At 42.1% G+C, this 16,386-nt stretch overlaps 1 protein-coding gene across 2 annotated transcripts; it reads left to right on the forward strand.

Annotated features, from left to right (window-relative positions):
• The first annotated feature begins 612 nt into the window (after positions 1 to 612).
• LOC124036319 (vacuolar protein sorting-associated protein 33A-like) lies at positions 613 to 16,295 on the forward strand. Of its 2 annotated transcripts, XM_046350749.1 has the most exons (13): positions 613 to 750; positions 937 to 1,002; positions 1,164 to 1,291; positions 8,565 to 8,751; positions 8,879 to 8,995; positions 12,003 to 12,177; positions 12,351 to 12,547; positions 13,353 to 13,479; positions 13,750 to 13,817; positions 13,986 to 14,123; positions 14,241 to 14,378; positions 14,655 to 14,823; positions 15,654 to 16,295. In XM_046350749.1, exons 1-13 carry the CDS (start codon positions 649 to 651, stop codon positions 15,839 to 15,841), a joined length of 1,800 nt encoding a protein of 599 aa, XP_046206705.1. In that variant the 5' UTR covers positions 613 to 648; the 3' UTR covers positions 15,842 to 16,295. The 2 variants fall into 2 exon arrangements, with proteins under 2 accessions (XP_046206705.1, XP_046206706.1); XM_046350750.1 differs by lacking the exons at positions 613 to 750; positions 937 to 1,002 and having other exon boundaries at positions 1,177 to 1,310.
• The last annotated feature ends 91 nt before the right edge of the window (positions 16,296 to 16,386 follow it).

Below are 16,386 nucleotides of genomic sequence, written 5' to 3' on the forward strand. Positions count from 1 at the left end.
GTGGAAGCTCTTGGTACTCTGGGAAGAAGACCCCTGCATCCAAGTAGCTTCCATTGATGCTCAAGTGGACTCTTGCCTGGTTCGACTTTAGATTTGTCTTGGTTTCTTGGTTCTAAATTTTTTCTTGCAACTTACAATTTAATTGAATGGCTACACTAGCTGCATGAAAGTAGACAAAACACTTTCAGTAAAAACTTTCCAATAGCCTAGACTTTTAACATTGAAACTTATTTTAATTGATTTGATTTGATTGGATGCTCAATCCGCCTCCTGGTCGGGGTAGCATTATGAAGTTTCTGCCCCCCATGAAAAGGTCACATTGTATGTCTGTGTTTTATAGGCTTCATCAAACTTGCCCTGGTCATCTACAAAACGTGTTGTCAGAGGCATATCGTTAATACTATTGCCACACGTTGTCCTCGATTTGTTGTCTTTAATTTATTTATTCATTTTAAATGGACCGCCCATCTCTAAATGCCTTTCTCGGCATCTGACTTCACAGTTCCAGGATAACTGGGGTGTTCATTGTGGAGATATAGCGCCATCTTTTGGACAGAATATTTATTATAGCTCAAAGAAGTTCGCTGTTGGGTCACATGATGCACACCCGCTGGCAATCACCTGATACTCCCTCCTGTCAGAGCAAAAATGTCTGCGCACTTATCCTATGGAAGAGTAAATTTAAACATTTTGAGGAAAGCAGCGCGGAAGGAGCTCCGTGAGTTTTTGGACAAATGTGCAGGAAGCAAGGTAAAACGCCTGGATTAAAGCGTTTAAAAATTACAAACCCTTTTATCTTGTTTTAATCCGAAATGTCTGTTCAACACTAGCTAGCATTCTAGGCTATCATCCACATAGTAGCTAAATAGATGCAGTCGATTTAAGTTTCAACTTTAGAACTCGTGTCTAAAATGTATTGTTGTTGACTGTCCTTAGGCTATTGTGTGGGATGAATACCTGACTGGACCCTTTGGATTGATAGCACAATATTCCTTGCTGAAGGTAAGACTGACTCAAATGTGTACTTCAGTGTGTAGACTTTTTTATAAGCTAGTCTGACAGAATGGCTACAATGAATCGTTGTGTTTTCAAAGGCGCACATTACAGCAATAGCAATATGTCCAGCTGGTTGTTGACAGATCTGTCTTCTTTCTATCTTCCAGGAACATGAGGTGGAGAAGATGTTCACCCTCAAAGGGGGGCGTCTTCCTGCTGCTGATGTGAAAAATATAATCTTCTTTGTTCGTCCCAGACTGGAACTGATGGATATTATAGCTGAGAATGTCATCAGGTCAGCATCCCAGGGGGAGGTGAGGGAGTAGCACAAACTGGGGTCTCTACAGAATGTGTCCATCAGTTGGTGGTTAACAGGGTTGACTTCTTGGCGTTCATGTGTATTGTGATGAATATGAGTGATCAGGTTAAGAAAAAGTCTGCATGTGGTGATATGCGCAGCCAAAGATTTCCTGGGAATTACAGAAGCAAACTATTTAGTATGGTTTTTGCAATCCATCAATTTACCGCTAGAAGCTTAATCGCTAATGAGCAGGAGTTTAACAAGTTTGTAGATGACATGGAGGTAGTACCAGATGTAGTGTGTGTACAAGAGGCATGGCTCAAACCTCAACTGGAGTTTGTGATTCCGGGACTCAGTTTGGTACAGTGTGATAGAGTGGAGGTGTCAGGGAGGGGTTGTGCTATGTTTGTTAAAGAGGGGATGACATACAAAGTATTAGAGATACTGGAATGTGTGGGGATAGAAATATGTAGGAAAAGAAGTAACAATTGTAATAGCTAATTTCTATAACCCCTGCAAAGCTCTTATGCTAGCACAGTTGAAGTCGGAAGTTTACATTCACTTAGGTTGGAGTCATTAAACTCGTTTTTCAACCACTCCACAAATGTCTTGTTAACAAACTATAGTTTTGGCAAGTAGGTTAGGACATCTACTTTGTGGATGACACAAGTAATTTTTCCAACAATTGTTTACAGACAGATTATTTCACTTATAATTTACTGTATCACAATTCCAGTGGGTCAGAAGTCTACATACACTGAGTTGACTGTCCCTTTAAACAGCTTGGAAAATTCCATAAAATTATGTCATAGGCTAATTGACATCATTTGAGTCAATTGGAGGTGTACCTGTGGATGTATTTCAAGGCCTACCTTCAAACTCTGTGCCTCTTTGCTTGACATCATGGGAAAATCAAAAGAAATCAGCCAAGATCTCAGAAAAAAATGGTAGACCTCCACAAGTCTGGTTCATCCTTGGGAGCAATTTCCAAACGCCTGAAGGTACCACGTTCATCTGTACAAACAATAGTACACAAGTATAAACACCATGGGACCACGCAGCTGTCATACCGCTCAGGAAGGAGACGCGTTCTGTGTCCTAGAGATGAACATACTTTGGTGCGAAAAGTGCAAATCAATTCCAAAACAACAGCAAAGGACCTTGTGAAGATGCTGGAGGAAAGAGGTACAAAAGTATCTATAGCCACAGTAAAACGAGTCCTATATCGACATAACCTGAAAGGCCGCTCAGCAGGAAAGAAGCCACTTCTCCAAAACCGCCATAAAAAAGCTAGACTACGGTTTGCAACTGCACATGGGGATAAAGATTGTACTTTTTGGAGAAATGTCCTCAGGTCTGATGGAGAAGAAAAATTGAACTGTTTGGCCATAATGACCATTGTTATGTTTGGAGGAAAATTGGGGAGGCTTGCAAGCCAAAGTACACCATCCCAACAGTGAAGCACAGGGGTGGCAGCATCATGTTGTGTGGGTGCTTTGCTGTAGGAGGGACTGGTGCACTTCACAAAATAGATGCCATCATGAGGGAGGAAAATGATGTGGATATATTGAAGCAACATCTCAGGACATCACTCAGGAACTTAAAGCTTGGTCACAAATGGGTCTTCCAAATGGACAATAACCCCAAGCATACTTCCAAAGTTGTGGCAAAATGGCTTAAGGACAACAAAGTCAAGGTATTGGAGTGGCCATCACAAAGCCTTGACCTCAATCCTATCGAGAATTTGTGGGCAGAACAGAAAAAGCATGTGCGAGCAAGGATACCTACAAACCTGACTCCATTACTCCAGCTCTGTAAAGAGGAATGGGCCAAAATTCACCCAACTTATTGTTGAAGCTTGTGGAAGGCTACCCGAAATCTTTTGACCCAAGTAAAACAATTTAAAGGCAATGCTACACTCAATTAGTATTTGGTAAATAAAAGCTGAAATAAATAATTATCTCTACTATTATTCTGACATTTCACATTATTAAAATAAAGTGGTGATCCTAACTTACCTAAAGACAGGGAATTTTTACTAGAATTAAATATTAGTAATTGTGAAAAACTGAGTTTTTAAATGTATTTGGCTAAGGAGCATGTAATCTCCTGACTTCAACTGTAGAAGGGATTGATAGGACGTGTAGGGATAGGAAGGTAATATGGTGTGGTATTTTTAACGCCCATAAAGAAATATGGGTAAGTACGCATTAAGATAACAATGGGAGTATAGTCGAAGAATTTATGATTAGTGTGTTAATGATGGGAGGGGAATGAGAATCAATGTGGTGAGGAGTACAGCGTCATCCTTAGACAAGACATTGGTATCTGTGGCAGGGAGGTGTAAATGGTAAGTGATGAGAGAAACCACAGTAGTGAGTGATCATTTTCCAGTTCGACTTAATGTAAATATGGGTGTGTGTGTGGAGTAGAGGCAATAACATGAGGTGGTGCTTTGAGAAAGCTAACTGGAAGATGTTCAAGTACATGTGTGAGCGGACAGGACAAAAGTTATCAATGGAGGGGTCTGTGGATGAGTGCAATGGATGTGTGCGACGAGGCAGTAACGTCTGTAATTATATCAGCTGCAAATGAGACCGTTCAGGGGAGGAAGACGGAGGGTGGTGCCATGGTGGACAGATGAGTGCTCAAAGGTGGTGCAGGAAACGGATATAGCTCTACGGAAGGAATGGATTGACTGGAAGGAATCTCATGGAGAATCAAAAGAAGAGTGCGACGGCCAGAGCGATTTAAGACAGCGAAAAGGGAGGCATGGCGGGAATTTTGATCCACTATTGGTAGAGTGACCCCCAAAAATATGATGGGGAAGGGTAAAAATGCTGCAATTCCAGTGTTGGTAGAAGGAAACGTCACAGCTGTGTCAAGGAAAGAAAAGGCAAATGTCATAGGTTTTGCATTTGCAGTGGTTCATAGATGTGAGCACCTGTTAGATGAGCGTCAGAGGGAGGGAAGCTAAAGGAGCATAGAGATGTTTTAAAGAAAAAAGGCGAGTCAGGAGAAGCTATGGATGCAGTTTTCTATGTTTGGGATGACAATAGCATGGGGGGCTGCGGGCGGACTGCTCCTGGAGAAGATGGGATGTGTGATGTTTCAGCATGCACCGGACAGTGTGTTGGAAGCAGTGTTAGGGTTGTTTAATTAGATGTGTAGGACTGCAGTGATACCTGCTGGGCGGAGACGTTGCCATTCGTAAAACTATGTAAAGATCCCAGCCTATCGTGCTGACATCCAACATATGTAAGTTGATGGGAAAAGATGATAGTGAGTAGGATGATTTATTTCTTGGAAGTTAGGGGTTTGATGAGTGTAGCACAGAGTAGAGGTTCAGGAGAGGGAGGTCTGCCATGGATGCCCTGGTGACATTTAGTACAGAGATGGCTAATAACCTGACAATAAGAGGTGATGAGTGTTGTGTATTTTGACATTGAGAAAGCTTACGATACCATGTGGGGGGAAGGGTTGTTGATCAAGTTGAGTGCATTGGGGGATGTCTGTATAACTGGATCATGGACTTCCTGTTCGATCGAGTTATACGGGTGAGGTTGGGGTCAGAATTGTCAATGCGGTTTGAAGTGGACAATGGTACTCCTCAGGGAAGTGTGGTTAGTCTGGTGTTGTTCACCCTGATGATAGATGACAAAACACTGGAATGGTAGATGTGCAGAAGATGAATGTGCAAGTAGAGATACTGGGGTGCAAAGCAGCAAGATAAATAAATAAATACATTATGGGGATGAGGTAGTTGGATGGGCTGTTTACAGAAAGGGTATGTGCAGTTACCTGTGAGCTGCTCTGACAAGCTGGTGCTTAAAGCTAGTGAGGGAGATATGACTCTCCAGCTTCAGTGATTTAAAAAAAATATATATATATTTTTTTTGCAGTTCGTACCAGTCATTGGCAGCAGAGAACTGGAATAAAAGGCGGCCAAAGCAGGAATTGGCTTTGGGGGTGACTAGTGAGATATACCTGCTGGAGCGCGTGCTACGAATGGGTGCTGATATGGTGACCAGTGAGCTGGGATAAGGCGGGGCTTTACCTAGCAGAGACTTGTAGATGACCTGGAGCCAGTGGGTTTGGCGACGAGTATGAAGCGGGGGCCAGCCAACGAGGGCATACAGGTCGCAATTGTGGGTCGTATATGGGGCTTTGGTGACAAAACGGATGGCACTGTGATAGACTACATCCAATTTGTTGAGTAGAGTGTTGGAGGCTATTTTATAAATGACATCATCGAGGATCGGTAGGATGGTCAGTTTAACAAGGGTATGTTTTGCAGCATGAGTGAAGGATGCTTTGTTGTGAAATAGGAAGCCGATTCTAGATTTAATTTTGGATTGGAGATGTTTAATGTGAGTCTGGAAGGAGAGTTTACAGTCTAACCAGACACCTAGGTATTTGTAGTAATCCACGTATTCTAAGTCGGAGCCGTACAAAGTAGTGATGCTGGACGGGCGGGCAGGTACGGGCAGTGATCAGTTGAAAAGCATTATTTAGTTATGTGGTTTAGTGAGAGGCTTACTTGGAAGAGACATGTTGGGCATATTGAAATTAAGTGTAGGAAGGTGCTGAACCTCATGAGGGCAGTGGCAGGATGTGATTGGGGGTTGGATAGACGAACACTGTATACAGTACCAGTCAAAAGTTTGGACACCTACTCATTCAATGGTTTTTCTTTTTTACTAATCTCTACATTGTAGAATACTAGTGAAGACATCAAAACTATGAAATAACACATGGAATCATGTAGCAACCAAAAAAGTGTTAAACAAATAAAAATATATTTTAGATTCTTCAAAGTAGCCACCATTTGCCTTGAAGACAGCATTGCACACTCTTGGCATTCTCTCAACCAACTTCACCTGGAATAATTTTCCAACAGTCTTGAATGAGTTCCCATATATGCTGAGCACTTGTTGGCTGCTTTTCCTTCACTCTGTGGTCCAACTCAACCCAAACCATCTCAATTGGGTTGAGTGTGGGTAATTGTGGAAGCCAGGTCATCTGATGCAGCACTCCATCACTCTCCTTCTTGGTCAAATAGCCCTTACACAGCCTGGAGGTGTGTTAGGTCATTGTCCAGTTGAAAAACAAATGATAGTCCCACTAAGCACAAACCAGATGGGATGGTATATTTCACTGCAGAATTCTGTGGTAGCCATGCTGGTTAAGTGTGCCTTGAATTCTAAATAAATCACAGACAGTGTAACCAGCAAAGCACTCCCACACATCACACTTCCTCCTCCATACTACACGGTGGTAACCACATATGCAGAGATCATCCGTTCACCTACTCTGCGTCTCACAAAGACATGGCGGTTGGAACCAAAAATCTCACATTTGGACTCATCAGACCAAAGGTCAGATTTCCACCGGTCTAATGACCATTGCTCATGTTCCTTGGCCAAAGCAAATCTCTTCTTCTTATTTGTGTCCTTTAGTAGTGGTTTATTTGCAGCAATTCGACTATGAAGGCCTGATTCACGCAGTCTCCTCTGAATAGTTGATGTTGAGATGTGTTTTGACTGGTACTGTAGATGGGGAGAGATTGTGTGAAAGGGTTAGGGAGGCTAGACCGGGTTGGGGAATGGGTGGTGTATTAGGGGGAGGAAGGTGGTGTCTAGGGCGCTATTTCACTTTCTTGAAGGAACAAGACTAATGAAGAGGATTTGATGTTGGTAAGCCGTAACTGGCCTCACACTCCAGTACAGTAGGTGGTGGTGTTGGATGCGATCCGCCAACCCAATCCCAAAGAAGGACAAGAAGAAAAAGGTCAACATCACATTATCTCACTGTTTCTAATAGACATATTTGGGTGTTTTTGAAGCCTTTGTTCATGTTTTTTGGGGCCCCCATACTACACAACGAGGACGAGGATGAGGAAGTTCCTCGGCGTACACATCACAGACAAACTGAATTGGTCCACCCACACAGACAGCATCGTGAAGAAGGCGCAGCAGCGCCTCTTCAACCTCAGGAGGCTGAAGAAATTTGGCTTGTCACCAAAAGCACTCAAACTTCTACAGATGCACAATCGAGAGCATCCTGTTGGGCTGTATCACCGCCTGGTACGGCAACTGCTCCGCCCACAACAGTAAGACTCTCCAGAGGGTAGTGAGGTCTGCACAACGCATCACCGGGGGCAAACTACCTGCCCTCCAGGACACCTACACCACCCGATGTCACAGGAAGGCCATAAAGATCATCAAGGACAACAACCACCCGAGCCACTGCCTGTTCACCCCGCTATCATCCAGAAGGCGAGGTCAGTAAAGGTGCATCAAAGCTGGGACCGAGAGACTGAAAAACAGCTTCTATCTCAAGGCCATCAGACTGTTAAACAGCCACCACTAACATTGAGTGGCGGCTGCCAACACACTGACTCAACATCAGCCACTTTAATAATGGGAATTGATGGGTAATGATGTAAAATATATCACTAGCCACTTTAAACAATGCTACCTAATATAATGTTTACATACCCTACATTATTCATCTCATATGTATACGTATATACTGTACTCTATATCATCTACTGCATCCTTATGTAATACATGTATCACTAGCCACTTTAACTATGCCACTTTGTTTACATACTCATCTCATATGTATATACTTTACTCAATACCATCTACTGTATCTTGCCTATGCCGCTCTGTACCATCACTCATTCATATATTTTTATGTACATATTCTTTATCCCCTTACACTTGTGTCTATAAGGTAGTAGTTTTGGAATTGTTAGCTAGATTACTTGTTGGTTATTACTGCATTGTCGGAACTAGAAGCACAAGCATTTCGCTACACTCGCATTAACATCTGCTAACCATGTGTATGTGACAAATAAAATTATTTGATTTTCTGTTTGGGCTAAGTTTCTCAAAAACATGACATTTATGTCAAAAATAGAGATTTGGTTGTAAAAGAATAAATCATCATTTAATACCATCTTTGATTTGAGTATATGGGGGATAGCGGTAAGGTGAATGTGGTCTAGCTGGTAGGTCGCCAGGACTGCAGTACATTGAACTGCATTGCCCCCTAGCGTTCCAACGTGGCGTAATTTTCTGATGTAATTTTATTTATTTATTTAAACCATAAGAACATTTTTACATTTGTCACACATCCCTATGTTAAACACTGTCCTTGTTTTTGGAGTAATGCTGCAGCCAGTATTGCATGTGGGTGTGGATGGGTTTTGCTTTCCCCCTTATAGTGCATCTCTTGTATTCAATGTGTTTTCTTGCAGTGAGGATAAGATGCATTCCCCACGTGACTTCCACATCCTGTTTGTGCCCCGGCGGAGCATGCTCTGTGAGCAGCGGCTGAAGGAGCAGGGCGTCCTGGGCTCGTTCATCAACATAGACGAGTACATCCTAGACCTCATCCCTTATGATGGAGACTTGCTCTCCATGGAGTCTGAGGGGGCCTTCAGGGTAGGTTAGGACAGGCACAAAGACACTACACATGTCCCAGTGTATGTATAGGACCAGTTAGGCTCCGGTACAAAGCTATCATTTGTATTATAATGGGGTAATAACCCGTGTGCCCTGGCTCCTTTAGGAATGCTATCTAGAAAGTGACCAGACAAGTCTTTACCACACCGCCAAGGGCCTTATGACTCTCCAGGCTCTGTATGGGACCATCCCCCAGATATTTGGGAAAGGGGAGTGTGCACGGGTGAGTATTGGGAACGACTTGGGACTTCATTAGGTTTAGAATTCCATATTGGCGCCAGTGTTTGTATTAGTTATTTGGGAAAGTAATATATTACATTTTACTCGTTACATTTAACAAAAGTAAAGCGTTACTCTACAATATTAATTTGTGTGGAAAGTAACGTGATATATTACTTTGCATTACTTTCATCAAAACTCTGTTTGACTATCGAAGGGAGCAAGGCGAGCAAAGATAGGCTACTTAGTAAAGGTTTCTAGACACTCTACCAAAGATAATCTACCCGTGTGCATGCTCATGGGTGGAGTCAGAACAACGCGCACCTTCTGTAACATGATACCCTCGCTGGTCCATGTGTTTTTAGACTCCCTAATAGTAACATACACAAGGGTGTGATAGCATAGATTTTCTTGTTGTCTTCCATTTGTCATTAAAGAAAATTCACGTGTGAAACTTCATCACCACAGTTAACTAATTTCAATGAAAACCAACTGCGTATTTGTGAGCTACATGTAATGAAAGTTTAGGTTTGTTACAAATTACCTCATTTTGTGACTACCAGTTGGCTGGTAGTCACAAAATGAGGTAATTTGTAACAAATGAGGTCATTTGTAATAAGCTACTCCAATAGCAGTTTGCTAGCTAGCTAAAAAGACAGCAAGCTAGCCTTTTAGCTTCCTATATCTCCACCATGTGAAATAATCAGATTTATAATGAAATAATATGCCCTGTCAAGTATTCTTATACCTGCTAGTGTAACCTACATTATCCCAGTTTAATATGCTGCTTGAATATATTACTTCCCATATCAGCTAAAAATAGAATGCAATCATTTCTGCTCATGGAGAAAAATAAAGGACAGGGCTTGGGGCTGTTTTTAGGTAGTCAATCAGGTAGTTATTACTTCTTAACAAAATACATTTGTGGGGGATTCTAATAAGGCTACAATGTTGATTGGTTTATTGTTTGAAGAGTCACTGAGATTATATTTGGTTATCAATGCAAAATAGACCACTTATTTAATGCCAAGCTAAACTAAGACCGCAATCTTGAAGTTGAAGGGATTTTGAAGTTGATTAGCTTCCCACATCGCCATGTGAAATAATCAGATGTATAATTAAATATACCCTGGCAAATATTCTTACACTTGCCGGTACCAACAACATTATCCTAATTTGATATGCTGCGTCAATGTATTAACTCTCATATCAGCTAAAAATAGAATGTCATGACTTTTAGTCATGGAGAAAAACAATCTGTTTTTGCGTTTCAAAATAGCCTAGAATAATGACTTCTAAACAAAAACATTTTTGAGGGATTCTAATAAGGCTACAATGTTGTTGGTTTACTGTTTGAACAGTAAAGTGATTTTGAAGTTGATTATTTCACATGGCGATGTGGGAAGCTAATCAGATTTATAAATAAATAATATGCCCTGGCAAATGTTTGTGTACTTGCCGATGGAAACTACAATGTTATCCCAGTTTAATATGCTGCTTGAATGTACAGTTGGAAGTTTATATACACCTTAGCCAAATACATTTAAACTCCGTTTTTCACAATTCCTGACATTTAATCCTAGTAAACGTTCCCTGTCTTAAGTCAGTTAGGATCACCACTTTATTTTAAGAATGTGAAATGTCAGAATAATAGTAGGGAGAATTATTTATTTCAGCTTTTATTTCTTTCATCACATTCCCAGTGGGTCAGGGGTTTACATACACTCAAATAGTATTTGGTAGCATTGCCTTTACATTGTTTTACTTGGGTCAAACTTTTCGGGTAGCCTTCCACAAGCTTCAACAATAAGTTGGGTGAATTTTGGCCCATTCCTCCTGACAGAGCTGGTGTAATGGAGTCAGGTTTGTAGGCCTCCTTGCTCGCACACACTTTTTCAGTTCTGCCTACAAATGTTCTATAGGGTTGAGGTCAGGGCTTTGTGATGGCCACTCCAATACCTTGACTTTGTTGTCCTTAAGCCATTTTGCCACAACTTTGGAAGTATGCTTGGGGTCCTTGTCCATTTGGAAGACCCGTTTGTGACCAAGCTTTAACTTCCTGAGTGATGTCTTGATGTTTCTTCAATATATCCACATAATTTTCAGTCCTCATGATGCCATCTATTTTGTGAAGTGCACCAGTCCCTCCTGCAGCAAAATACCCCCACAACATGATGCTGCCACCCCCGTGCTTCACGGTTGGGATGGTGTTCTTAGACTTGCAAACCTCTCCCATTTTCCTTCAAACATAACGATGATCATTATGGCCAAACAGTTCTATTTTTGTTTCATCATACCAGAGGACATTTCTCCCAAAATTACGATCTTTGTCCCCATCTGCAGTTGCAAACCGTAGTCTGGCTTTTTTATGGCGGTTTTGGAGGAGTGGCTTCTTCCTTGCTGAGCGGCCTTTCAGGGTATGTCGATATAGGACTTGTTTTACTGTGGATATAGATACTTTTGTACCTATTTTCTCCAGCATCTTCACAGGGTCATTGCTGTTCTTGGACTGATTTGCACTTTTCGCAAATCTGTACAGATTTCCTATCTTTTCATTCAAAATCTTTCTCTTAAGCCACAGGTTCTGGTTATAGACCGCACGTACATGGACCCATAGAGATGTATAGAGGGTATACACTTGTCACTATATGGGAAAGCCAACTATGGGCTTTGCTATCACAGAAGCAATTGATGGCAAATTTCAGAGATGTGCCCTCTGTTTCTATGGCCAGCAGCTGTGATGACATTTCTCCAAGCAGCCATTCTCGACTTGCTCGAGAACTAAATGAGGAAACAAGTCGAGATCGGATCATGAAATCACGTGCCCGGTAGAGATATGATTCTGAAAGTAGCGTGTTGTTTGACAAAGCAACTGTAATAATATTACCCAATTTGAAAAAGTAACATGCTACTTTACTCCGTTACTCATAAAAGTAATCTGATTATGAAGAGTGTAAATTAATGCTTTAATTGTGTTAGAAATTAAACCCTGATTTCTTCTCCATGTGCAGCATGTAGCTAATATGATGCTTAGGATGAAGAGGGAGTTTGCTGGCAGTCAGACTCAGATCCTGCCTGTGTTTGACTCACTGCTGCTGCTGGACCGCAACATAGACCTGCTTACCCCTCTGGCCACACAGCTCACCTATGAGGGCCTCATTGACGAAGTTTATGGAATCACCAACGGTGAGGATGGGCCTCTGTTAATGCACGAAAACACAATGCAAGCTAAATACAGACATATTTAATCACATTGATTGACGTAAAGACATCTTGAGGGATCTCTGTTGATTTGTGTATGTGGTTTTAGACCTTTGTGTGCTTGTTTATCTATTCTGTGCGCATGCGTCTGCAAACAGGTTATGCGAAGTTGCCTCCGGAGAAGTTTGCTGCCCAAAAGAAGCAGGGTGAGGTGGGTAAAGACCTGCCCACGGAGCCCAAGAAGATGCAGCTCAACTCAGCGGAGGAGCTGTATGCTGAGATACGGGACAAAAACTTCAATGCCATAGGGGCTGCACTGAGCAAGAAGGCCAAGATCATCTCTGCTGCCTTTGAGGTTGGCTTCATCCATGCACACAGACAGACACTCCTTGTTACCACTCCTGTCTAATTTGATCCAAATCACTTTTTTAATGTTATAAATGTCACTTCACAAACTGGGGATTACAATCTCAGATCAATCCTAATGTCAGACCGCTCAATTACATCAGCTACCGTTTTTTCTAATCATATAAATTTGTGTTCTTATTGATTACCTTCTATGTGCCAGGTAGACTTTTCAGGAGGTGGTTTTCCAATGGCAAAAAGTAAAGCCAACTGACAATTAGTATTATCGATCAAGACATTAAACACCCTTTTTACGATAAAGGAGTGGCAGATCAAAGCAACTGTGTTTAGTTCATGCGTAATCTCCCACTGATGATTTGTTATGCATCACCTACAGGCCTACACTTTTGGCATCATAACTGTCACTGGATGCTTTGCATGTGATAATTAGACTGAAGTCCCACACCTGTGGGTGTTTCAGTTTATGTATTTTTACATTTCTGTATTGCCCAGACCTGTTCCCAATCAAAGTTAATTTTCTCTAGTTTGATGAATGAGCATATCAGTGAGAGCATCCGCTGTTCTCTAGGCAACAAACCATTTCTTACTACTGTTATGCCTACATGGCAGCATTCCATACTGTATGTTTAATCTGAAATCTGAAATCATTTCCACATATTTACATTGAGTTTAGTTAGTAGATGTTTTGTAATTTCCTAGGGGATTAACCGGCTCTCACATTTCACATCTGTACATAACACTACACAGTCTCTTTTTTTCCAGTGTTAATGTTAGTTTGTTGATTTGTCTCGCAGGAGCGACATAATGCCAAAACAGTTGGCGAGATAAAGCAGTTTGTGTCCCAGCTGCCCCACATGCAGGCAGCACGGAGCTCGCTGGCCAATCACACCTCCATAGCTGAACTCATTAAGGACATCACCAGTGAGAAGAACAGCCTTTACTCCTTCTCCTTTCATGTCCAACTAACAACTCTCCATTCCTCATCCCATCCTTCTGTCTTAATCTGTCTTTCTTCCTGCCCTTCACCCTAAAAAACTGATACAATCTGATCTTGGTGACATTTAATGTAGTTGACTTGGTCAAATGTGTGGCATATCATTTAGAGAAAGACTACTGTTGATACTTGTTGAAAGAGGTAAATGGATATTCTCTCTCTCTCTCTCTCTCTCTCTCTCTCTCACTCTGATTCAGCCTCAGAGGCCTTCTTTGATAACCTGACAGTGGAGCAGGAGTTTATGACTGGAGTTGACACAGACAAGGTACACAAGGTTTTCAATGCTTTGTAGATTGTAGTGTGGATGAGGTTGGCTCTGATAATATTTGACGCTGCCCTCACTATAAACAGAATGTTTTGCTTGGTCCCTGTGTGTATGTGTGTGCTCATGTCTAGGCTTTCTGACCAACCGATCCTTGTTCCCATTGTCCAGGTTAACACATATATTGAGGACTGTATTGCCCAGAAGGATCCTCTGATCAAAATCTTGCGGCTGGTCTGTATGCAGTCAGTCTGCAACAATGGCCTCAAGCAGAAGATATTGGACTACTACAAGAGAGAGATCCTGCAGGTGCATTTTTTTCTGATTACATTACAATAAGTCAGTGTTTTAATACTAGTGATGGTCATTTGAAGATGTGATGAGAGCTACTGTGGCAACATGATTGACCTGTGCTGTTTTCTCTAGACCTATGGATATGAACACATGCTTACCCTCAACAACCTGGAGAGGACAGGTCTTCTGAAGCCCCAGACAAGCACCAGGAATAACTACCCCACCATCAGGAAGACGCTCAAACTCTGGATGGAGGATGCCAACGAACAGGTGAATGAATCTCATGTAGTCTGGGAGGGGGAGGGTAACACTTACACCTGTGTAATAACACTGTTATTATTGCAGTGACAATTTGGTCATTGCTTTGTATTTGCACAATAATGGAGTTGGGTTGTTTTTGTTAAGCAAGTTGAGAAAAAACACTCAAAGCATTAACCAAATGTAACAACCTTACCAAAACTCACGTGCATACTTTTTTTCTCCAACTGTGAGAGTGGGATTTGTATGTACTGATACCCAGCTTGTGTATGTGTCATCTTCCTCCAGAACCCCAATGACATCTCCTATGTGTACAGTGGTTATGCTCCTCTCAGCATCCGTCTGACCCAGGTGTTGGCCAGGCCCGGGTGGCGCAGCATCGAGGAAGTTCTGAAGATGCTCCCTGGTCCACACTTCGAGGAGAGACAACAGCTGCCTGCTGGTCTCCATAAGAAACGTAAGGACAGCAGGAGACCAAGGCAGCAGGTTGCTCTCTTGCACAACAAGCTGAGCTATTGAAAGGCTGGGTGAATGATGACCTGTGTGGTAATCTGCTGGCTGTAGATAAGAGCTGGCTTTGTCCCTGCCATGCCAAATGTCTTCGAGCAAGCAGTTGATTTATTGTAGACAGTGAACAAAACTGTACATTACCGTTAAAGTGTGGGTCTGTTTGGGTGATTGTTTGTGTACATGTATTTGTGTAGGAAAGAGGAGAGGCAAAGGCACCGTTGACCTTTCAGAGACCAGGGAGTTGAATATCCTCATCTTAAGCATTATAACTGTGCGTTGCTGACTACAGGGTCAGTTTGGACATCTCATTGACAAGAGGATAATTAATTTAATGAGATGCCTTTTATTTACACCATGCAATGTGTTAATTAGAACTGTGAGTTTGGGTATTAGACAGTTGACTTGTTTTTACATGTCTGCCATATCTTTGTTCTAGAAAGGTGATAATGGAAGACTGACAATAGACGAGCCTGTTGTAGCAGGAAGAGGGCGGAGTTTGTTTGAGAGAATAGTGTGTGGGTGGGGACATGGGTGGATGCGGGTTGACTCGAGGCGCTGTCTCTTACTTTGTGTGTTTACATGTTTAATATCAGTTTGAGGTTAAAGTAACCTCACTTCAAAACAAACAATCTGCTAAGTAATAATATTCATTGGTGGGTGCTTATATTTGTGTGTGAAATTTTAAAAAAAGTGCATATCCCAACTCTCCTTGAGTCTCCCTTGGAGAGTGGTGCACCCTGTGAACTTCACCCTGTTTGACTGTTTTCTGTCCCACAGGCCAGCAGGGGGAGAACAGGACCACCCTGGTGTTCTTTCTGGGAGGGGTGACTTACGCAGAAGTTGCTGCCTTGCGCTTCCTGTCTCAGATGGAGGATGGTGGCACAGAGTACATCATTGCCACTACCAAGCTCATCAATGGTACCAGCTGGATCAAGTCTCTGATGGACCGCCCGGAGGCCCCCTGAGCCCGCTGCCCGCCCCCTCGGGGAACAGATGCACAGCTAGACACATCAAACAGTCAGAACAAAAGACCTTGCCGCTTCTTTTTAATGTCCATATTCCAGCGCCCTGCAGGTGTGTCTGATTGATCTCAGCAACTGTGAGTGTGAGGTGACCAGGAGTCAGCTCCTCGATTCTCCCTGTCCTTTGCCTGCAACTCTAACAGCTTGCTAAATGCATTGCCACCTGCTTTGGTCATTGTATGGAGCTGAGAAGATATCATCTTACTTGTGGCATGATGGAAGGTTTTAAGATCATTGTGTTTTTTTTTTTTTTTACAAAGGCTGAAAGGTAGATGCTTGTATTATTTTTGTGATTTCAACCTATATTTTGTGTTGTACAGTATAGGGGTTTTCTCTCTGCTTGCCATTATTTGTGGGAAAAGTAGTCCTGTAAATAAAATGTGTAATTGACTGCTGATTACTGCTTTTATAACCAGAGTCAATGTCAGGTCTCTAAAAAAAACTGGCCATTTTAACATTTGTCATTATACTCTACAATGTGGCTAAAT

Source organism: Oncorhynchus gorbuscha, linkage group LG05 (assembly GCF_021184085.1).
Source record: "Oncorhynchus gorbuscha isolate QuinsamMale2020 ecotype Even-year linkage group LG05, OgorEven_v1.0, whole genome shotgun sequence".
In the NCBI taxonomy this organism is placed as follows: Eukaryota; Metazoa; Chordata; class Actinopteri; order Salmoniformes; family Salmonidae; genus Oncorhynchus; species Oncorhynchus gorbuscha.

Excerpts from the sequence above, each read along its gene's own strand:
- LOC124036319 (XM_046350749.1), top strand. The coding sequence starts at position 649 with ATGTCTGCGCACTTATCCTATGGAAGAGTAAATTTAAACATTTTGAGG. Across the intron at positions 13,818-13,985 it reads CTGGAGTTGACACAGACAAG|GTTAACACATATATTGAGGA; the intron begins GTACACAAGGTT and ends CCCATTGTCCAG. Across the intron at positions 14,824-15,653 it reads TGCTGGTCTCCATAAGAAAC|GCCAGCAGGGGGAGAACAGG; the intron begins GTAAGGACAGCA and ends TCTGTCCCACAG.